The sequence below is a fragment of the Macrotis lagotis genome, chromosome 7 (genome assembly GCF_037893015.1).
Source record: "Macrotis lagotis isolate mMagLag1 chromosome 7, bilby.v1.9.chrom.fasta, whole genome shotgun sequence".
Taxonomy (NCBI): domain Eukaryota; kingdom Metazoa; phylum Chordata; class Mammalia; order Peramelemorphia; family Peramelidae; genus Macrotis; species Macrotis lagotis.
The window spans coordinates 94,431,778-94,454,554 of record NC_133664.1 but is presented as its reverse complement, the minus strand read 5'-3'; the positions used below and the strand labels follow the sequence as shown (position 1 = coordinate 94,454,554).

At 46.1% G+C, this 22,777-nt stretch overlaps 2 protein-coding genes across 2 annotated transcripts; one reads left to right on the top strand and one right to left on the bottom strand.

Moving 5' to 3' along the window:
- Positions 1-2,552: 2,552 nt before the first annotated feature.
- On the top strand, positions 2,553-10,407 carry ASIC3 (acid sensing ion channel subunit 3). Its single transcript, XM_074193365.1, has 11 exons — positions 2,553-4,168; positions 6,104-6,254; positions 6,990-7,117; positions 7,430-7,625; positions 7,774-7,830; positions 8,027-8,177; positions 8,684-8,775; positions 8,965-9,044; positions 9,166-9,237; positions 9,980-10,038; positions 10,255-10,407. Exons 1-11 carry the CDS (start codon positions 3,623-3,625, stop codon positions 10,331-10,333), a joined length of 1,611 nt encoding a protein of 536 aa, XP_074049466.1. The 5' UTR covers positions 2,553-3,622; the 3' UTR covers positions 10,334-10,407.
- Positions 9,292-20,626, bottom strand: CDK5 (cyclin dependent kinase 5). The gene is made up of 12 exons (XM_074193366.1): positions 20,469-20,626; positions 19,915-20,003; positions 19,745-19,812; positions 19,163-19,223; positions 19,017-19,073; positions 18,053-18,148; positions 17,538-17,612; positions 17,245-17,341; positions 16,925-16,994; positions 14,243-14,303; positions 13,961-14,041; positions 9,292-13,714 (listed from the first exon to the last, which is right to left on the bottom strand). Exons 1-12 carry the CDS (start codon positions 20,503-20,505, stop codon positions 13,628-13,630), a joined length of 879 nt encoding a protein of 292 aa, XP_074049467.1. The 5' UTR covers positions 20,506-20,626; the 3' UTR covers positions 9,292-13,627.
- Between the last annotated feature and the right edge of the window lie 2,151 nt (positions 20,627-22,777).

Sequence of the window (22,777 nt, the reverse complement as noted above, 5' to 3'; positions counted from 1 at the left end):
CTCCCCAGCATGCAGTAAGGTATCCTGATTCCTCATTAAATTTGTCCTCAGAGTGTGTCTCAAACTCTTTTCCTAGAAAGTCTCATCGCTCCAATCCTCCAGGCCTTGTATCTTCCCTCCCCACCCCTCCCACCTCCACCTAGTTCATGCCAGCCCTTCAATCTCACTCTGACATTTCCTGTTCAATTCCATTCTGGGGAGAAAGCCCAGACAGAAGTTCAAGACCACTCAGTCCCCTGACCTGCTTTCAGCCTGACCCCCAAAACCATCCTCTGTTCAGGAGATCAGTCCTTGGGGAGATGGGTTAGCAATTCACTGCTCTGCAAATACTGCAGCCCTTGACTCCTTGGTAGTCCCAGTTACTAGAGACCCAGAAAGTCCTCACCACCAAAGTTCTTGGCACTATTAAATAGCTGGATAGCAGAAATGGATATGGTTTTATCAATGGAAATTATACTAAGGAAGATGAATTGCCAAACACTTTGCTGATGCACCCTAAGGACCACAGGGCCTTTCCTTTGGACCTACAGCTGAAACCTCCTGTGTGTTGTTTTCTCTTAATGGATTGTGAGTACTTTGAAAGCTCCTTGTTTTTCTGGGGTTTTTCCATCAGTGATATGTATGGTGTGGTATTCATTTGTTCAATCGTTTTCCATCACATCCAATTCTTTGTGACTCTAGGATTTTCTTGGCAAAGATACTTGAGTGATTTGTCATTTTCTTCTCCAGCTCATTGCACAGAAGAGGAAACTGAAGCAAACAGGCTAAAGTGACTTGCCCAGGGTCACAAAGCCCCCAAGTGTCTGAGGTCACATTTGAACCTGGGTCTTCCTATCCACTGTACAACATAGCAACTGTTTTAAAGTGTTTTTTTTAAAATTCATTCACTCATTCATTCATCTTTCACAGTTCCACTGCCCTAGTACCCAGAGCAGACTAAAGAGTCCCTAGTGTCCCCATATTTTCTTCCCAACTTTATCTGAAGGCTCATTTTAAGATTATACAATTAAAGAGTTTAACTTCTAACCTCATGTTACAAGGAGGAAACTGAGATTAAAAGGACTTGCTTTAATCTCTAAGGAGATTAAATGACTTGCTCATATAAGATCACAGCTAGTAAACAGCTGAGGTAAAATTTGAATCCAGATTTTCCTGACTTCCAAGTCCCACTTGGTCTCTTAAATCAGGCTACCTTTAAATTAAAGAATAAAAACCTAGAAAGGTCTTTTAAGGAAGGACCTCAGAGATCATCTCATCCACCCCTCTCATTTTACAAATGAGGAAACTGAAGTGTCAACAAGAGAAGTTACTTGGTCAGGATCACCTAGGGAGCAAGTGGAAGGGTGCAAATTCAAACAAATCTGTAATCTGGCAGGAGTCACCCAGAGTCTATCAGGGTGGGTAAATTCATACTCTCTTTTCTTTTCACTGCTAAGTCTGGGGCTGGCCCCTGTACCCAGGGCTGAATCTGCCTCCTGTTCTTCAAGATGGGCTTTTGCTTATGAAGTTCCTGTCATTATCATTTGCCCCCATTCCCAATCCCTCCCCAACTCCCTTTATTACTTTGTCCTGCAATTTATCCTTGTGCTACTTCCCTCTGCCCTGAAGCCCAAACCTCTTCCTTCTACCAAAAGCATCACATTCAGCTCCTTGTAGAAAATTATGCCACTAACAACAGAGGATCTGTAAGGATACAGAGACCACCCTGCCCCACACTGACCTAAGGGTCCCAAATTCCCATTGTTAGAAGGTTTTCCTTTGGATTCAACCACTGAGGGTCTTCTGGAAATGCAGATAGTTTCCCTAAAGCCATCTTAATCTGTATTTATACCAGTGCCAATGTGGAACTAGCAGAGGAAAAGGAGAGGGGGGTGGTAGGTCAATTTGAATTAAAGATATGGGATGAGGAAGCAATGGGGAAGAAAAAGGTAAGACCAGGGAAGTCCTGGACCTGGTGGGCAGATCTGGGCAGTGGAGAAAGGCGTGAAGAAGAGAGGGGGATATGATGCTAGATTTTTGACTACTTTTTAAACTGGCCGGTATCCAGTTCAACTCCTTGTGAAAGAAAATGCGCTTCTAGTGCCTGAAGAAAAATTACCAGAGAAAGGGTGTGCTAGAGAGGGAAATTTTTCCAGGATGAGGGGTCATTGTGCAGCCCAAGGGTCTCCCCTACATTTTGTGAGTGGCTGACTGGAAGGCTGGAGTTGTCCCAAAGGTCCTCACCCGCCTCCTTCCACTCTGGCTCAGAGCTCCCCTCATACCCACCCTACTTGGCTTCTTGCGGTTTCTTGTTGGCGCCTCTGGTCTCAAACAGCCATCCCCCCCCCTTACTCTCCCCTCCATGCCCCGCTAATGGCTGTCTGTGGCCCCAGGGACCTTCCCTGCCTTCCCCCAAGCTGCCCTTATCTGGGCCTCCCTCACCCCCCTTGATGCTGAAACCCAATCCTCTGCGGCGGGTACTTCCCAACCCAGCAGGCCTGCAGAGCAGCCCCAGCCCTCCCACAACCAGCTTCGTCCTTACATCAGCATCATCAGCATCAGCTTCGGACAGGACCCAGCCTAGAGCCACAACCAGCCAGCAAACCTTCTTATGGGAGCTGGCCTCAACAGAGCCTCTGGTTCAACAGATCTCCTCCCTCCATCCTTCATGGAGCCTTGGACTGAGCCCCTTCTTTTCCTCCCAACTCCCCTCCCTTTCCTTCCCTAAATTGACCCATTTTCAAACCCTCCCTCCTCTGTCCTTCCTCCTCTTTTCTCTGCTCCTTCTTATGGGACCCCTTTCCATCTCTTTCTGACCCTCCTCTCTCCTCAGCTCTTTCCTCTCTGACCTTTCTTTGATACTCCTCTCTTCCCTAAACTTCTCTTCCCTCCTATTCGCTCCCTTTTCTATTGTCTCCTTCCCTTCCCTTTCTTCCTATCCTCTCTCTTCTGCCCTCTCCTCTCCTCTATTCCTTTTCTCTTCTCTCTTCTCCTCTCCTTTCCTTCCCTCTTGCTCTCCCCTCCTCCTGTCCTGTCCTGTCCTCTCTTCTCCTCTCCTCTCCTCTCTTCTTGAACTAGCCTGTCCTGTTCTGTCCTGTCCTGTCCTCCCCTCTTCTCTCTTCCTGTCCTCTCCTCTCCTCTATTCCTTTTCTCTCCTCTCTTCTTGAACTAGCCTATCCTGTTCTGTCCTGTCCTGTCCTCCCCTCTTCTCTCTTCTGCCCTCTCCTCTCCTCTATTCCTTTTCTCTTCTCTCTTCTCCTCTCCTCCCCTCTCTTCTTGAACTAGCCTGCCCTGTTCTGTCCTGTCCTCCCCTCTTCTCTCTTCCTGTCCTCTCCTCTCCTTTCCATATCTCTCTTCCTCTCCTGTCCTCTCCTCTCCCATTCTCTCTTCCTGTCCTGTCCTGTCCTTTCCTCTTTTCTCTTCCTGTCCCCTCCTCTCCTTTCCTCTCCTTTCCTCTATTCTCTTTTCTCTTCCTGTCCCCTCCTCTCCTTTCCTCTCCTTTCCTCTATTCTCTCTTCCTCTCCTGTCCTGTCCTGTCCTCTCCCCTTCTCTCTTCCTTTTCTATTCTATCCTATCCTATCCTGTCCTCTCCTCTCCAATTCAGAATTCTCTTCCCCTTTGGTGCCTGATTGTGGAGCAAGCCATGAAGCCCCTCCCTGATCCACCTGAGGAGGACATAGAAACAAGGCGACCATCCTCAGACATCTGTGTGTTTGCCAACAATTGTACCCTGCATGGGCTGAGCCACGTCTTTCGGCCAGGAGGCCTGACCCTGCGCAGGGGGCTGTGGGCAGGAGCAGTGCTGCTTTCCCTGACTACCTTCCTCTATCAAGTAGCAGAACGGATTGAGTATTACGGACAGTTCCACCATGTGACGGTGCTGGATGAACATGAGAGCCACCACCTTGTCTTCCCTGCTGTAACCCTGTGCAACCTCAACGCACTTCGGCGTTCCCAGATCACACCCAATGACCTGCACTGGGCCGGACCTGCCCTGCTGGGCCTTGAGCCTAAAGAGCATGCAGAGTATCTGAAGGCGCTGGGCCAGGCCCCCGCCCCCAGTGGTTTCATGCCTAGTGCCACCTATGACCTGAAAGATCTCTATACCAGAGCTGGCCACACCATAGAGGACATGTTGCTGAACTGTCACTACCGAGGACAGCCTTGTGGCCCAGGAAACTTCACCAAGGTGAGCAGTGTCCTCGATGTTCTCTTTATAGACCCCTTCCTTCCTTCAGTCCCTGCCCAAACCCAGCTCAGGCTCCAGCCTAGAGCAGGGAAACCTGAAACTAGCTTGGAAACCACCAGTCTCTATTCCACCCTACCTCAACCTACTGTCCCAAACAACCTCACCCAAGTGAGCCCTCTCCTAATTCTTGCAGCACCTATATCTTGGTCCTCTAGTAATCCTACCCAAGACTTAGGAAATCTCACTTCTACCCCCAAGATTTCTAATTAGGGGATGAAAGATAGGAAGTGGTGGTTCTCTTGACTGTATGCTGTCATGACATGGTGATTTTCACCTCATCAGCAATTCCCAAGATTGAAGTTATGGATAAGAAGATGAACTGTTTATCTAATATTCTGTATCAAACTTATAGACAAGCAGAGCTACCTCCCCTTCCTTCCCAACTGTAATTTTAGCTCAGCATGACCTCAGTTTCTCATCACCACCTATTCCAATATTCATTTCAACCCAACCTCACCCCTCTCTTCCCACCTTGGTTTCCATATCAACCTTCCTGATAATTCTCCCCAGTGTAGGGCCATATCCTTGCCCAAGACCCTAAGTGGTACAGCCGATATTATTGCTTATTGGGTTAGGTGGTCACCTATACAGGGGGACATTAGGAAGATCTCCCTTCCCCTAAATATCTTCTCTACCAGCCTTCAGAACAAAATAAATCTTCATCATTATCATCTTATTATTTTTCCTTCAGGTTAAATATTACTCTCTTTGGGGAAGTGGGAGGGCACTCTCTTACTGTATACTAAATTTAAGCTCTAACTATAGTAATAATAATAATTTAGCAATTTAAAGTCTACATAGAGCTTTCTTCATTACATCTTTGTAAGAAGGGTACTATCACCATTTTGCAGATGATTAAACAGTCTCAGAGAAATTAGGTGACCTGCTTAAGGTGGTAAGGGATAGTTAAATGTCATATTTAGCATTGAAAAGGTAGGGGGAAAAATCACAGGGTAGGAAATGATCCCCAAAGATAGACAGGTCCTGTACTCAGAGCTTCCCAGAGAGCAAGTCAGACAGAGCAGTTTCTACTCTTTCCCCTACTTCCTCAGACTGTTTCCTTTCAAGTTGACCTGTTGGTATCACTCAGTTTCTCTGGGAAGGAGTAGAACTCAGGACTGGGGAGATTTGGAGCATCATGAGATCCTCCCCTTGGACTCTGCCATACTAGGCTAGTTTCAAGGCCAGAATCATCTGGTTTCTAGGAAATGCCTTCACTACACCCAAGTCAGGGAGTTTACAGGGAAAGCCTGGAATGGAATAAGATATTTCCTTTCAGTCCAAAAGTATACTTTCCTATCCTATCCTCATTGTACCCACAAAACCCAAATAAAGATCCTAGTGGCTATTAAGTCACTTCCTGTTTGTGCCTACTTGCCTCCTACCTTCAAAATAATATTGATAATACAAATTCACATTGATATAATACTTTTGTTTCTAACAACCACAGAGAAGGTTGTATACATATAAGTATTATTTTCTTCATTTTATAAATGGCCTAAGGAGGGAAAATGAGACTCAGAGTTGTAGATTTTTCTGTATAAATATTATTATTTAGGGAGACAAGATCCCTGATGTACCAAGCCCAGCCTTCTCCAGGTTGGAGGATAATGGTAAACATATGAAGATCAAATGGCATCTTATCATCTAAGACCCTAAAAACAACATAGCTAGAAGCTAGGAAACTAACATAGGGAACATGTTGGAGTTAAGCAGTGTATATGTGAGTGTGTGTGTGTGTGTGTGTGTGTGTGTCCACGTATACATATGTGTCCACGTATCCAGGAGTGGGGCTATCTCTAGGCTTTTTCTTGTTCACCAGTATCAATGTGGTACTCCCATTCCTACTGTTCTTGTCTTCTCTTTCTCCTTCAGATCTATACCAAATTGGGTCAGTGTTTCATCTTTAACTCAGGACTTGATGGAGCTGAGCTCCTCAGTACTCCTAAAGGAGGTGCTGGCAATGGGTTGGAGATAATGTTGACTGTGCAGCAGGATGAATACTTGCCAGTGTGGAGGGACTCAGGTATGTGGCACAGGGACCAAGAGAGATGTGGGAGAGATATGGAAGCTCTGAAAAGGACTGGGAGGTTGGGAGGAAGTGGATAGTTATGATGGGAAAGAAATAGGAATGATGCATCAGTAATGAGGGAAGGAGAACAGGTACCATAGGGGCAGGTGTGAGAGGTGAGGCATGAAAATATGACACAGAACATAGTCAGAGGAAAGGAAAAAGAATGGAAGGTTAAGTCCATAGGGAAAGGCCAAGGACATGGAAAAGGGAGAGGTGTGGTTTGTTCCTAGACTGTGAGATTGAAATCAGAGGGGGTCAAGCATGCCAATCTCCAATTTCATCTTGGATGACCCTGTCAAAGGCAGAATTTTAAGTTTATAGGAAGCTGAGACTATGGGGGAAGACATAAGGGGATCATAGAATCTTACATTGGAAGAGGAAGATAGTGTGAGACTAACTCTGAATGGCAATTCTTATGCCGTGCCTTATAAAAGTGATGAGGAAACAGGTGAAGGAGAAAGAACTCCACCAAAATCACTACTTGTTGAATAGAGGTTGGAGGATGGGATTGGTGGGGAGGGGATGTATATTAGAACATAGAGACTAGAGCCAGGGCTTTTCCTCTCCTTGGATGAGATAGCAACTCAAAACAAGTGTCTTTAGGAGGAAGCCAAAGGTTTCTCAATGGAGATAAAGATTCAAGGGAAAGATAAGCTTCTATTCCTTCTTTTTCTCTCCCTACTCCAGAACAAACTCCATTTGAGGCAGGCTTTCTAGTACAGATTCATAGCCAAGATGAGCTGCCCACTATTGACCAGCTTGGCTTTGGGGTTGCCCCAGGCTACCAGACTTTTGTGTCCTGCCAAAAGCAGCAAGTATCCTCTTCCTTGGCCTCAGTACTCTGCCTTGTCTTGTTGGAAGCCTTTGATCTCCAACACCTCAGACTCACCTCTCCAATCCCTCAATTCCCAGTTTCCCTGACTCCCAGTCTTCCTACTCTACATGAATTCCTCTTCACTTCCCTGATCTGTTGTCATCTAGCTACTTCAGAGCTGGTCTAACATCTGTCTGTCTGTCTGTCTGTCTGTCTGTCTGTCTCTCATAACACCCCCCCACACACACACACAGGACACAGACCCCTCTTCTATCTCTACCCCAGCTCCTCCTTAACTTCTTTTCTGCTCCAGCTGTTGTTCCTACCAGAGCCCTGGGGAAACTGTGGCTCTTTGCCCCAGAACCCTGACTTGGACATGGGTCCTGATCTAACTCCATGGGATCCCAGTCTAGGCCCCAGGACAGCCTACACCCTCTCAGGCTGCCGCCGGGACTGTGAGGCTCGGTTTTTGGCTCGGAAGTGTGGCTGCCGGATGATGTACATGCCTGGTAAGGAGTCATGGTAAGAATTGAGGGCCAGAAGTCAGTGACAGGAAAGGGCTGAGTCCAATTGGAAGGGGGGAAGAAGCAGAGAAACCTGAGTTAAGAAGAGGAGCTGGAACTTGATACAGTCATAACATTTCAGTTCTCACAGAAGGCACTGCCCCAATCTGCAGCCCCCAACAGTACATGGATTGTGCCAGACCTAACCTGGGTAAGGCCCCTGACCAACTAGCACTACAGGAAGAATATCAGAGAATCACGTGTGCCCAATCCTCTTCTGCAAACAGACCCCCCCCACCTCTCCCCACTCTGCCCAGTGACCTACCCCTCTCCTGGGATCCCCTAACTTCCTTTTGGGATCTTTGGGGGTTCCCGGCCCCTGCATTCCTTTGGCCTCTCCCCCTCAGACAAAATGCTGAGGAAGGACACCGCCTGTTCCTGCCCCAGTCCTTGTAAAAGCACCCGCTACCAAAAGGAGCTCTCCATGGTCCGAATTCCAAGCCGCGCTTCAGCCAGTTACCTGGCCCAGAAATACAACCGAAGCGAACAGTACATAACGTGAGTCACTCTCTACCACCAAAACAAACAAGCAGAAGTGCATGTGGGGACCACACTGCTCCCAGCATACATATCTGGAGTCAGCCCCTAACCCCCCATCCAACACTCCCCCTGACCCCCACCCTACCACATATGCAAATAAATACTCAGGGACAAGCTTCAAGCCCAGATGGGAGGGAAACAAAGAAAGATAAACCATACATGGAAGCCTGCTCTCCAACAGAACACATACACCTACAGAAACATAGGGATACTACCCCAGCACATATACATTATAGATTGGGGGAAGCTGCTGCCATGAAAACTGAGGGATACAGTGTGGGGCACAGCAACAGACAACCCAGGATACACACACACACACACACACACACAGACAAAACCTCCTGGCCCAACCTGGCTCACCTGTCTCTAGATGCTTGGGATTATGTGGAGGGAGGGAGAAGTTCCTTGTTCTGATCAAGGGGAAAGGATCTAGGTATCACTCACTTGGCCACTTCTTCCTTTAGGGAAAATATTCTGGTGCTAGACATCTTCTTTGAAGCACTTAATTATGAGACTGTGGAACAGAAGCAAGCCTATGATGTGGCCGATCTGTTGGGTGAGGGATCAGACTTGGGGAGTGGGAACAGAATCTAGACTCCAGAGATGGTAAGGGTCTTGAAAATGGAGGGAGCCTGGGAAAAAAAAAAATTGGGCTAAATGAATCTCATTGGTCAAGGTGAGTCTGAAAGGCAGAGGTGTGAGAGTAGGATGACTGTACTGGTGTTTGTTCCCCCACCACCCCTAGGTGATATTGGAGGCCAGATGGGGCTTTTTATTGGTGCCAGTCTGCTGACCATTCTGGAGATATTGGACTATCTCTTTGAGGTAGGCTGAAAGTCCAATATAAGCTCTGGGAAGAACTGGGACCTGGCAGAGAATATTGGGCCAAGATATTATAGATAGGTAAGACTAAGGGTATTTCACATCATTTTTCTCCTCTTCTCAGGTTTTCCAAGTCAGGGTTCTTGGCTATTTCAACAATAGGAGGAAGTCACAGAAGAGGTCCGGTGACAGCTTGGTAATTCTACTACTACTACTACTACTACTACTACTACTACTACTACTACTACTACTACTACTACTAGTTACTCCTTTTTTTGAATATTTTAAATTTATAGAAGAATCTTCTTAATAAACCCACGAGGCAAGTAGGGCAAGTATGTTGCCCAAACTTTAAAAAGAAATTGAGGCTTAGGAAAGTTAGATAACTTATCCTTGGTAAATTCTACCCATAGTAAAACAGTTTATTAGTATCACAACCAGGACCTGAAACCAGCCATTTTAGCCCTCCTGCTTGAATTTTCACCCATCTTCATACACTCATATTTACACATTTGTTCTATTAAGTTGCCCTCTTCCTAGTTTCCCAAATAGAACTCATCCCAATCTACCTCTCATTTCCTTCAGTCAACTAGAGAAAGATCTTTTGAGTTCTTTGCAGGTCTGGATTTATGGGAATTGGGGAACAGGAAAGATGATGAATTGGACCTGAGGCTGACTCCTTAGCAATTGGTATCAGGTAGAGACAATCCCAGGGGGAGGCAGGATGTCAAAGAGGTGAAATGAAAAATCCTCCAACTTGAAAACTAAGAATCTGGGACAGTCTGGTCTGAAGGACTTATTAGTCTTGTGACTTCCAGGTCGGTTTCCTTATTAGTAAAATGAGAGGATTGAACCAGATGATCTTTAAGACTCTTTTTGGGTCTGACAGTCATTTCTTTACCATTCCTGTTTACATCTTCCTATATTCCACGTGATAGCTCCAACAAGGAATTGATATTCACCGCAGTCCAGGAACCCACCTTGACACTATCCCCAGGTAATGAGATCACCCAATCCCACCTTTCTGAACCACTGATCAAGACAAGGGGACCCTGACTGGTTGGTGCCTCTCCTTCCCTTCTGAGGAAGGATGTGATCAGGGGGAAGTCGAGGACACAAACTGAGCTGGGGGGTGGGGGGGGAGTGTTTGTAAATATTAAAAGTCATCTGGTCCTAATTGATCTCCAGATATATTGTCCTATCCCCCTTCTAGGCCTCCCACTCCACCTTGTGGTGTCACCAGGACTGTTTCTACTTCACACCGGACCTGCTACCTGGTTACTCGCCTGTAGACTACCCCTTGGGGCTCCATGTCTTTGCATGCACCTTGCCTGTTAATCCATCTCCAAATAAAGCTCCGGCTTGACATGAGACTTGGGTGGTTGTTTGAGAGGAGTGGTTGGTTCATTGGAGAGATGAAATGGGAAACTGGCTTAGACAGGGCCTACATCTAAGCTTTTGGCTTTAGGCTGAGGGCTTTGTTAAAAAGGACTCTTCCTCTTTCTCCCCCCCACCCCCAACCAGGAGGTGATATCACATTACACTTACTACAAATGGAAAAAGGGAGAACTTTCAGAGTGTGCAGGGTTCACTCCAACAGGCAACATTTTGGTTATCCCAAGAAGTGCTTGGGGTTGAGAAATATGCATTTTTCTCTTGTTTCTTGCTAACAGTGGCAAGTATCCTCTCCTCTGGCTACTTTTTTCTCTGATTTGAAAGTTAGAGTGGGGCAGCTAGGTGGCCCCTAATTTAATTAAAAATTTAAAAAAGAAAAGAGAAAGTTCGAGGTCATCAGCTCTAGAACTAAGTGCTGAAAAACAGAGTCCAGAAGAGCAGCTAGGTGGGGCAGTAGAAAAGGTGCCAGCCCTGGCATCAAGAGGACCTGGACCCTAGTTCAAATCCAGCTGCTGACACCTAACTAGCTGTGTGACCCTGAGTCATTCAACCCCACGTGCAAAGAAAGAAGAAAGTAGAACTCAGAAAACTCCCCAAAAGGACACCAGACATTTGATGTAGTATTTCTTCTTGTCTTATAACCTCCCCAAATGAATATGTTTGTGTATGGGGGGAGTACTAATAGGAGGGTTTTTGCCTGCCTACACATATATATCTCTACAGCATTTTATAAACAGTCCAGTAACACTTTTAAGGCACACAAGGTGTTTTTTGCACAAGTCTAAATATTTTTGTCATTCCAGTTTTATAGAGAAGGAAACAGAGACCTTGAAAAGTTTAGGGGAATTTGCCCTCAGTTACATAGCTGGAAAGTACCAGAGCTGAGCTGAGATTTGTAGTTCATTTCTCTTTCTGCCAAATGTTTGCACTTCTTCAGTTTTGTGGGAGTTGACCAAAATTAGGAAAGTTTGATGATGAAGATATGGAGCCTGAAAAATCAGGAATGGTAATGGAAAAGGGGGGCCATGGTGGATGACCCCAAAAGAGGAAAAAAGAAAGGGATGGTAAAAGGACCTTCCTCTACTAGTGCAGCCTGGCACATCATCCAAATAATAATCTTAGTGGCCACACTCTAAAACATTATAAGATTTAGTGACTTGCCTAGGTCACACACAGTCATGTTTATAGGTGGGACCCAAGGCTAGGGCTGAGAGGAGTTGGGTGCCAGACAGGGGAGGGTTAGGTGGGATGTTGAGTCTTAGGAAAGAATGGTAGGAGATCTCAAGCATGGCTCTCCCAATCCCTCCTCACTAGTTCTCCAGTCAAAGGCAGGAGAAATAATATTGCACTGTCCCCAGCTTCCATCAGGTTCAGTTAGAGATATGGAGGTGGGTAAGAAGGGAGACAGAAGGCAATGCATTTAGAAACAAAGAGCTTGATAGACTGTGAGCATTTTGAGGGCAGGGGCTGTCTTTTACCTCTGTATAGCCAGTGTTTACCAAGTGTTTCTTGACTGGCTGGAGAGAGGGGAAGGAAGAAAGAACATTGGGCAATGAGTCTGGAGATCTGGGTTCCAATTATAGTTCTGCCATCTAACAAAATGACCTACAATCCTGTCTTGGAGGGGTTTCCCTTGTATTTAATACTTAGTCCTATGCAACCCCTGAATGAGAACTTTGCTGGATACTCTTTGAAGATGGAAAATTAATATATACCCTCTTCCCCAACCACTTTGAGGTTTCAGTGAGCCACCTTGTGCTCCTAGCTGACCTCTCTAGCACAAAAATACTCTGGGAAAAATAAAACAGAATAAAACCAAGAAATCTAGAAAGCTAGACTCCTGCCCTCCACATTCCTACTTAGACAAGGCCATGAAATGTGCCAAAGGGCATTCCTTACTAAATCCCTCAGGACTTCCATGGCAATGCAGGAGAGCTGAAGTAATTGGGGGGCAGGAGAGATATCTCTGATAATTTGATTGGATAAAGTAGTCACAGCCATACTATTTATTAATGAATGAAAACTATCATTTTCTAGTCCTAACCCCACCCTAGTCCCAACCAGTACTAGCTCAGAATGAGCAGCACAGCTCCTAGCCTACAGGCAGGAGGCAAGCATTAAGCTTTGTCCTCAAGTCAGGTCCCAAAGAATCCTGGAGTAGAAGGGAGCTCAGGAACCAGCTAGGACATCTCTGTATAATAAGAAGTCACTTGCTTGAAGACCTCCAGGGAGGAATGGGGAGGGTTTGACCTTTAGGAAGCCCATTTCTGGTTAGTTTTTTTTTTTTTTTTTAGGTTTTTGCAAGGCAAATGGAGTAAAGTGGCTTGCCCAAGGCCACACAGCTAGGTAATTATTAAGTGTCTGAAACTGGATTTGAACCCAGGTACTCCTGACTCCAAGGCCAGTGCTTTATCTGCTTCGCCACCTAGCTGCCCCAGGTTAGTTCTAATTGGTTAGAAGTTTTTTCCTCTTTATGACCCAAATCTGGGCTCTCATTTCCAGTCAGTGCAGTGATTTCTGCTCTCTGGAGGGCAGAGCAGGACCAATCTAATCCCTCTTCCAAGTGACAGGTTTCATTGGGTTCCTAAGAAGAACTGGACATAGAGGCTAAAAAGTGGGGATATGAGAGTAGGTAAAGACAGTGATTCAGTGATGTCAGTAAGTGGGGACAGAAGTCATACAATCTTCATGCCAACTCTGAAAACCATGTCTTAGAACAGAAAGACACATACACATTCCCTCATGACATAAGACTAGATTGTGGGAAAGAAGCCAATTTATGAAATTAAATAAAGTCCATACACAAGGGGAAGGGGCACAGGAAGTGGGGAGAACAGGGGCTCCGGCTGGCGTCCATCCTTCACACCCCTAACCCCACAAGGCTGACCCCAAACATCTGGCCCAAGTAGCAGAGCTTAAGTGCATAGCACCATCCCCACCCCTACCCCTTTTCCAGTGGGGTGGGGGAGACTGGGGAAGGGCCAGGAGTGAAGAGAGGACAAAGGAGCCTCAAACCCTTAGCTTCCAGGGTCTATTTCTCCTGCCTCAACACGAGGTCCCTGGATAGGTAGGAGACAGGTTGGGCCAGCAAGGTGAGGGTGCATTGAGCAGCTCCCAATCTGAGGGCCTAGAGGACAGGTCAGGGGTCATGGGCTTGATTCTCTGAACAAGGAAAGGAAAAAGACCCCTGGCTAGGGAGGGCAGAAGTCAGAAAAGTAGGGATGCTGCAAAGCTTCTTCCGCTGAGATGCGCTGAACTGGGTTACACTTGAGCAGGTTCTGAGGGAGAGGGTAAAAATTGGCATGGGACAAGACAGGATGGTGACCCTGTTTCCATATCTTCTCTGAATCCATGCTTTTCCCTTCTCCCAAATCCCAAAGCTTCCTAAGCATTCTATCACCCAATAATTCCCTCTTCCAGTACAAAGAAGTACATGCACACCCCCAAATCTTCCATTCCCCCCCCAACCATGATCAACCTAGTTTCTGCCCTACCCAGAAACATTCTCTCTCTAGACCATTTACCTGCAATAGGTCCCTCCCTGTGGCATTGAGCTTGGGGACAACATTGACCAGTGATGTTGTTGCAGGATACATAGGATAAGGCTAGAAAAGGGAAACACGTCATGGGCATAAATTTGTGTTCAGACTTGAATTGGGGCTGGGCTGGGGAACAGAAGGAGTAGGGTGATAGATAGATGGATCCCAGAAGTAGGATTATGGGAACTAGAAAAGGAAGAGATAAAGCCAGCAATGGAGACCCAGCTCTTTTCTCTGCAATGGTTTATTCTCTGAACCCACACCTACCTTATAATCTGGAAGCTTGGTCATGGCAGGCCACTGCTCCTCAGTTGGTGTCCCCAGTAGCGTGAAAGCTGAGGTTAAGGCTCACTGAAGGTGATGAGAATTGGGGGGGGAGGGGACTAGGAAGCCCACGATGTGGCATTTTCACTTCAGTCTATCACATACAGCCTTCATGTGTGTGTGTGTGTGTGTGTGTGTGTGTGTGTGTGTGTGTGTGTGTGTGTGTGTTTTAGTCTTCCCCTACTCCATCTCTCTTAAATTTTCCTTCTAGCCCTGTCCCTACCTTGCTAAATACTATGGCAATCTCATACTTGGTACTCAACACATACATTCCACTGAAGGTAAGCAAGGTCCAGATGAATTGCCCTACTTCATTGATGAGACTTAGTTCAATTTAAATCACTTGCCCAAAGTCCCAAAGCCTTTAGCACTGGAGTCAAGGATGTAATCCAAGACTTCCAGCCCAGAGACCACAGTGCTTATGTCTTAATGCCTTTTGGTTCCCATTGGCCAGGCTCTTCAGGTCTCTGCCTTGACTTACCCTAACTAATAGATACCTCTGGTCTTTCTTCTTCTCCTCCCTCCTTAATTCTTCCAGTACAGAACTTTGACCCAAGATCTTACACAATTTGGAGTACATTAATATTCTCAACACCAATGTTGAAATCTTAATTTGTGCCCCATTACTTAACTTTCTTCAATTTCAAGTTAAAAACTCTCTATCTCCATCTGGAACAGCATTTTTCTGCCCCCAGCTCCAGGAAGTCTTCCTTGAATAACCCCTATCCCTCTGCCTCCTATTACTCCCACTCCCAGGGGCACAGAACTGAAACTAAAGGGTCATCTTTGGAAGTGTACATTTAATAAGAAGAAAACAGCTGATTTTCAAAGTAGTCTTTCAAAAGCTTAGAAATTACTATATAGTCCCATTTACTCCTATGAACAATCCCACAAGAAAGGAAGGTCTTGAGATCATTGATTTAGTGTTGACTGTAAAAGATATGCTAGTCAGGTTCTCATTTAGAGGATAATGCTTTGAGCTAAAAATTCTTCAATGACACTGAAATCAGTAGACTATTGTAGAGAATATCATGAATAGTGTATTCAATAACTCTAGTGGTTCCAACACTTGGTTGTCGTTGCTGAAAGGGGCTTATGGAACAAAAAACCTGAAAAAATATAGGGAACCACTTTTCTAGTCCAATTCCTTCGTTTACACATGATGACAAATGAATTCTAAGTAGGTGCAATCACTTGCCCAAGGTAAGTCAGCAAGCAGCAGAGGTAGGTCTTTGATCTCCCAATTCAGAATTCTATTCATTGCAACACACTTCTCCTCCCTTTATTAAGAAGAAAACCAATGCATAGGGAGGTAAAAATGGCCAAGCAGGAGCCGAACCCAAACAACCTCCTCTACTGCAGAGGACACTACCAAACTTCTAGTCTTTCAGTCCAGGGGCTGAAACACAAGACATCCTCAGTCCTTTCCCCTCTATATAACCAACTGCCAAGCCTTCTCAAATCTATGTCCATAATGTCTTTTACATGTGTCACCTTGTTGGGACCCATGTCCTCAAAACCCAAAGCTTACTCCTGGTGTCTTTATGGGCCTTCTTGTATCCACTCTCCATCCCCACACAGCTTTTCAAATGGATAGTCTTAAAACACAACCTGGGGGTGGTTAGGTGGCGCAGTGGATAGAGCACTGGCCCTGGAGTCAGGAGTACCTGAGTTCAAATCTGACCTTAGACACTTAATAATTACCTAGCTGTGGGCAAGTCACTTAACCTCATTGCCTTGCAAAAAACTAAAAACAAAAAACAAAAAACAACAAAAACCAATCTGATCAGAACCTCCTCTATCTCAACACAGTTCCTTGGCTGTTCTAGAAAAAAATACAAATTCTCCTTGGCATTTAATACCTTTCATAGTTTGATTTCACATTAATTTTCCTCACACACTCTTCATTGTAGTTTCTGGACCCTAGACTCAACTGGTTATATATGTGTAGGTACTTGAATAAAGATACTCCATCTCCAGGCTCCAAATGCTTACATAGATTATTTCCTAAGTCTGAGATACTTTCACTCCTCACCTCTGCCCTCTTGGAAACCCCTGCCACTGTTGATTCAGTCTAAGTACCACCTGCTCCATAAGGCCTCATCTATCCCTCAAGTTACTTCATATACATTTTGCATTTATTTATCTGTACATATTTTCCCCAGTAGAATTTAAGCTCTTAAAGGTTGGGATGATATTTATTTATCCTAAGCATATACTCTGCAGTTAATAAATGTTGAGTTCTTTACACTGTACCACTATCTTTTGGTCCACGATAATATGACACACATCAGATTCTCCATCTTGTTCCCCAAGGATTCCTGAATTCTTCATTTCTACTCTACTCCTAGACCAGTTCATCTTCATACTCCATTCCCTATGGAATTAGAAGTTCTCTTGGCCCCAGGATCCAGGAAAGGAGATTCTCTCAGAGGGAGAGATGGGGGGGGGGGTGGCTAGGTGGCACAGTGGATAGAGCACCGACCCTGGAGTCAGGAGGACCTGAGTTCAAATCTGGCCTCAGACACTTAATAATTACCTAGCTGTGTAGCCTTGGGTAAGCCACTTAACCCCATTGTCTTGCAAAAAAAAGAGGGAGAGATGGAAGGAAAATCATAAGGATATCTAAAGATCCTCTTCAGTTGATCATCTACATCATTCCCGGGGAAAAGGGGTCGTCCAGCATTGGCCAGCTCTGTGGGAGGCAGATAGTAAATAAGAGACTGGGGATGGTCCATGCATCAAACATCTTCCTGATCCCTTCCACCCCCAAGTCTTAGACTACTCTCCTCTATAATCTGCTTCAATTTCTTCCTACCTCTTCTCTTCATCCATCTCCCCCCTCTCTCACCCTGATAATCATTTGTCCACAAACTCCTATCCCCTGGGAATATAGCTCTGATAGGGAAACAAACAGTCAGATCTGGTCTTCACCATTTCATCACCTGCAAAGATGCAACCAGCTGACCACATGTCAATGGATGTGGAGTATAGTTTGGCTCCAAATAGAACATCTGGTGGGCGGTACCACAAAGTGACCACCTGGGGGAGACAGAAAGGACCCAAGCCAGTTGGGAGAAGATCCTCTCACAGGGAAGGAACAGAAATGAAGGAACAAAAATAAAATTTCAAGGAATTGGGGCAATTCAAGGAGTTGGGGCAATGAGAAGGTCCCTAGGTACTTCTCCCTCCTCCCTCTCCCAACTACCTTCCAGGTTGCCTAATCACCAGGGCTCACCTCTGCAGAGTAACATCGAACAGGGATCCCGAAGGCTCGAGCCAAGCCAAAATCAGCAAGCTTGAGCTCCCCATTCTGAAGGGAGGGGGATGGGAAGTAAAAGAGGGAGAACATATAGCACAGTGAGAATCAGAAGTGATGCTAACAATGCTAAAAAATGGTTTACCTTTCTATAATTTAAAGGCTTACAAGGTACATTCCTCACAACAACCCCTGGCAGGTGAGAAGGGAGTTGGGGGAAAGTGACAAATATTATTATCCACTTTACAGAGTAAGACTGAGGTTCCTATAGGGAAAATAATTTGCCCAGTTTTCAGATCTACTGATCCCAGTCCTATTGATTTCAAGTCCAGTGGAGTATTTTTCTACTACATTATTTTCTCCCATGTCGAGAAGATTTAACTGGTTACAGGAAAAGCTTCTTTCTCCCAGCCTGAGCCAAACCTAGACCACAGGCACCCACCTTTCTGGTCCCATCCTTTTCCACCCTCTCTCTTTTCTTCTAAACACAATACCCGATTAATTAGAAGGTTCTGAGGCTTCAGATCCCGGTGTAGAACATTACGGCTGTGGCAGAATCCAAGGCCTTTTAGCAGTTGGAAAAGGAATGACTATAGGAAATAGGAGAAGTGGGAAAAATCAGACATCCCCATATATTTTTTTCCATCTAGCCCCAGGTTAGATTGTTCCCCTATACTGCTTCCACTCCTATCAGAATGGTCTATTAACCCGTTCACTGAAACACATAGCTTTCACATTCGAGTCTCTGGTTCTTTCTCCTTCCCATCCCACTACCAGACTAAACCAAATTCATCTTTTATGTCTCAATTCAAGTTCTATCTCTTCAGAAAAGCCATCCTTGACCACTCCGATCACACTCTCTCCCTATTCTGACCTCCATTAATCACCTGCATACATCTGGCCCTTGATCACATACAGTCTTAAATCATCCTCTAGCTATTTCATGTCTGAGTTTTTTTCTTTCTAATAATACTTTGAGAACAGTGGTTACACCCATATCCTTATATCCTCTACAATAGGTAAGCACACAGTGGGTTGTAATAGTTTGATTATATTGTGCCTTAATTTTTGTTGTTAAGTTGTGACCCTATTTGGGGTTTTCTTGGCAAAGGTACTGGAGTGTTTCACTGTTTGCTTCTTCATTTTACAGATGAGGAAACTGAGGCAAATAGGGTTAAATAGCTTGCCCAGGATCACAGAGCTAGTATCTGGATCAGTTTTGAACTCAAAAAGAAAACCTTTCTTCTTTCTGCTTTGATACTTATTCCCTATGCCGAATTAGATTGTGTCAGATAATTTCTATCTTTGGCTCCCTGAGGCCAAGCATTGTATTTTATGCACAGGCAATATTTAATATATAGTTGTTGAATCAACTCTCATACTCAACTCAAGTTAAATACCCTCTAGGTTCATTAAGAGTGAAAGCTCAATTCTTATTTTCCCCAATGACCATCTCACCTTCACAATCTCAGGGTCCAGATCTCCATTGCAACTGTCAAAATATTTCTTCAGATCCTGGGAGAAGGGGAAGAAAGATGGGGTGTCTCAGCCTCACTCTTTGTACATCAGGGCTGCCCCTCCCCTGGGCTGCCCCCTCTCCTTACTTGGTCACAGAACTCAAAAACCAGGGTCAGCTTCTTGTCACTGTGCAAAACATCATGAAGCCTTGTTGGGGAGGAAGAGAAAGGGGAGGAAGAAAAGTGAAATCAGGCTGACCTAGAAGCCTAGACTCCAATCCTTGTCCCTAAATTGAGACTGTTACTAGAATCTTTAGCTCCAGCTCCTATCCTGGATCCCCAGGGTCGACCTCTAAGACCTCCAACTATAACTCCCGATTTCCCCAACTTAAATTTCCGGCTTGAATTCCCCCAACACAGATTCTTTGAATCCTCAGCCCCATGTGTCCACCAGCCAAGTGTTGATATCACCGGTGTGGAGTCCCTTTCTCTGCACCCTTTCCCTCTTATCTTCCCCAACTCTAACTCCCCAGTCTGAGGATTTGTTTTTTCCAGGCAATGGAGTTAAGCGGCTTGCCCAAGGCCACACAGCTGGGGAATTATTGAGTGTCTGAGGCCGGATTTGAACTCAGGTCCTCCTGCGCCACCTAGCCGCCCCCCAATTCCCCAGTCTGTAGGCACTCTCTCCCCCTCCCCCTCCCCATGCCTTCACCTCCTTTCCCAACAGACCTGACAATGTTCTTATGCTTCAGTTCCTTAAGCAGGCAGATCTCTCTCAGGGCAGAGCTTGGTACCCCCTGGGAGGAGGTAGAAAGAGGGAGGCAGTGGGACTAGGACCAGTGACCACATGGAGTGGGGAACCCAGCCCCCCCAGCCCTGTCCGCCCCCCAGGCCCCCACCTCATCATCATCGTCCAGCCGAACTCGTTTCAGGGCCACAATCTCGTGGGTCTCTCGGTTCTTGGCCTTGAACACTGTCCCATAGGTGCCTGGGGGAGCGGGAGGGATCAGAGCTACTTTCCCCCTCTTCCCCTGACCCCCACCGCACCACCCCCAGGCGTCTGGTCGGTTTGGGGGCGGGGTGGGGGCGGGGCAGCTTGATGGTCCTGGCTGCGGGGGGGGGAAGAAGCCGGAGGAGCGGCGAAGCCTCGGGATGCAGGAGGCTGGAGCCGGGCCGCTTCTGGCTGGGGAGCGGGGGCTTTGAGCACGGGGGGCGTCCGGTCGGGGAGCAGGCTCTTTCCTGGGAGGGGGAGGGGGGTCTTCCCAGGGTCTGCTTTTGCAGGAGGGGGTTCCTGCAGGAGGACGTCCAATCTGCGGGAGGGGCTGCCTGCCCGGGGACCCCACGAAGGGTTTCTTGGGAGGCAGGAGGAATTTCGGGGTTGCAGGGGAGTGAGGGGCAGGGGGTCCGGGGCTGGGGAGGGGGGAGGGTGCAGAAGAATTTCCGAGCCCCGCACCTTCGCCTATCTTCTCCAGCTTCTCATACTTCTGCATCACGGCGACCGCAAGGCGCCGGGCGAGCCCCGGGCTGCCAGGCTAGGACCCGGGCTCCGCTGGGGAGGAGGCTGCGAGCAGAGCCCCCAGGCCGCGCCCCGCCCCGCTCGCCCGCCCTCTGCCTCGCCGGGGCGAGGATTGTGGGACCTGCAGTCCTCCGGGCTTCCGGGCCTCGGAGAAACACTCAACCAGAGGAAGCCAGAGGACTACAACCCCCGGCGTGCTTTGCGGCGAGGCTCGCCTCTCCCCGACTCCAGGGACGCCGACCGGACAGTGGAGACAAGCTCCGGACTTCAAGTCCCAGAAAGCCTTTTCGAGTGCGCCGCCGTCGCAGCGTCGTGGTACCCATCATGCACCGTTTCCTAGAGTCCTTCCTCTCCCGGGGATCTCGAAGGGTATTCTGGGACTACATGTCCCAGAATGCAATAAGGAATCCTGGGTGCCCAGGTTTCGGATGGCAGGACCAGAGCCTGCCTTGGAGTGTGTCCTGCAGCACCTGGTCCAGCTACTTCTACCAAGCCCCTCTTCATCGCGACCCCTTTTACTGGAAGTGACCCTTGGTAATGGCCACTGACACCTGGGATGACAAGCTGATCACAGGAATGGACAAGCTGTCCCTGGCCAGTAGACCATTACTCTCCTCTTCCACCCCTTCTCCCCTCCTCCATAGATCTCTTCCCCTCCCTGTGGGGTCTCCTGATACCCTCAAATCAGTATTCTTCCACCTTCATAGGGTCTCTGAGGGACTAGGCCTTCAAGATCCCAGGCCACCCCAGGATGCCCCTAGAGGGTTCAAGCTTAGACTAACTGTAGGTGAAAAATCCAACTCCTTTATTTTATAGGTGGAAAAGAGAGGTCTGTTTGGGAGTGAACTAGCTGAGACAAAATGGGGGACTTCCAGGAAGAAATGAACTTTTTGGAACTTCCAAGATAGGAACAGTGAAAGCTATTACATTAAATAAAAATGGCTAGCATTTATGTATCGCTTTACAAATATCTCTCTTGATTCTTTTTTGTTTTTTAGAGTTTTTTGCAAGGCAAACAGGGTTAAGTGGCTTGGCCAAGGCCACTCAACTAGGTAATTATTTAACTATCGGAGGCCAGATTTGAACTCAAGTACTCCTGACTCCAGGGCCAGTGCTCTATCCACTGCACCACCTAGCCACCCTATGTCTCTTGATTCTAATAACAACCCTAAGGATTAGGAATCAAAAGCTAACTTGGACAGAATCTCAAAGTTAGTAAGTGTGTGAGGTCAAATTGGAACTTAGGCCTTCCTGACTTCAGATTGGCTCTCTAGCTAATTATTCTTTTCCTACCCTGTCCCCCAACCAATTAACTAATTCTAGTCTCCTTATGGACAGCTGTTTTCCTATTTCACCTTTGTAAACCTTCCATGGTCTAACACCAAGCCTAGTACCTAATAGGTGCTTAATAAATGTTGACTCGGTGTAGTAAGCTATAAGAAATCTATACTACTTAATAATATTTCTAAAATTCTTCCAAAACTTGTTTGCACATTCATTATGAAATTTGATCATCTCAAACAACCCTTCCAGATAGAAATTCTACAAATGAGTAAACTGAGACTGAGGGACTTGTCCAAAGGTTTTAAAGATGGTAAAGTGGGAAAAATCAACGTATTTGGAGTCGGGAGATGTAAGTTAAATTCCAGACTGGCTATTTATGACCTCAATGTCCCCAGTTTACTCATCTGTTGGTTGAAGGAGTTTGAGCTTGAAAATATCTTCTGTCTTAAAATCCTATATTTCTGCAATCTTAACAGGTATAATCTAGATCACAGGTTTTCTGACTTCCAGTCCCATTTCTCCCCATTATAGTATCTGTTCCTTATACACTGATTGGTACATTACTCCTTTCTTTTATTCTTTTCTTCAGTAAATATACAATAATAAAAACTGATATGTAAAGCCCTTTATAGTTTACTAAGTGATCAACTACATATATTTCATTTGATCCTTACAACAGTACTGGTGGATAAGCAGGGCAGATTTTTATGGATGAGAAAAGTGAATAAATGGTAAAAGTCTGCTGAGGAATAATCTCTAATCTCTTAGCTACCATGTCCACTGGTTTTACAGCATAGTTTTAGAGTTGGAAGGAATCTTAGAGGTCATCTAATCTAACCCTTACATTTTTTTTATTTTAAATATTTTATTTATTTATTTTTTCAGCTTACATGCAAAGTTTTCAACAATCATTTTTTTTGCAGGGTTTTGATTTTTCACATTTTTTTCCTTCTTTCCCCCCC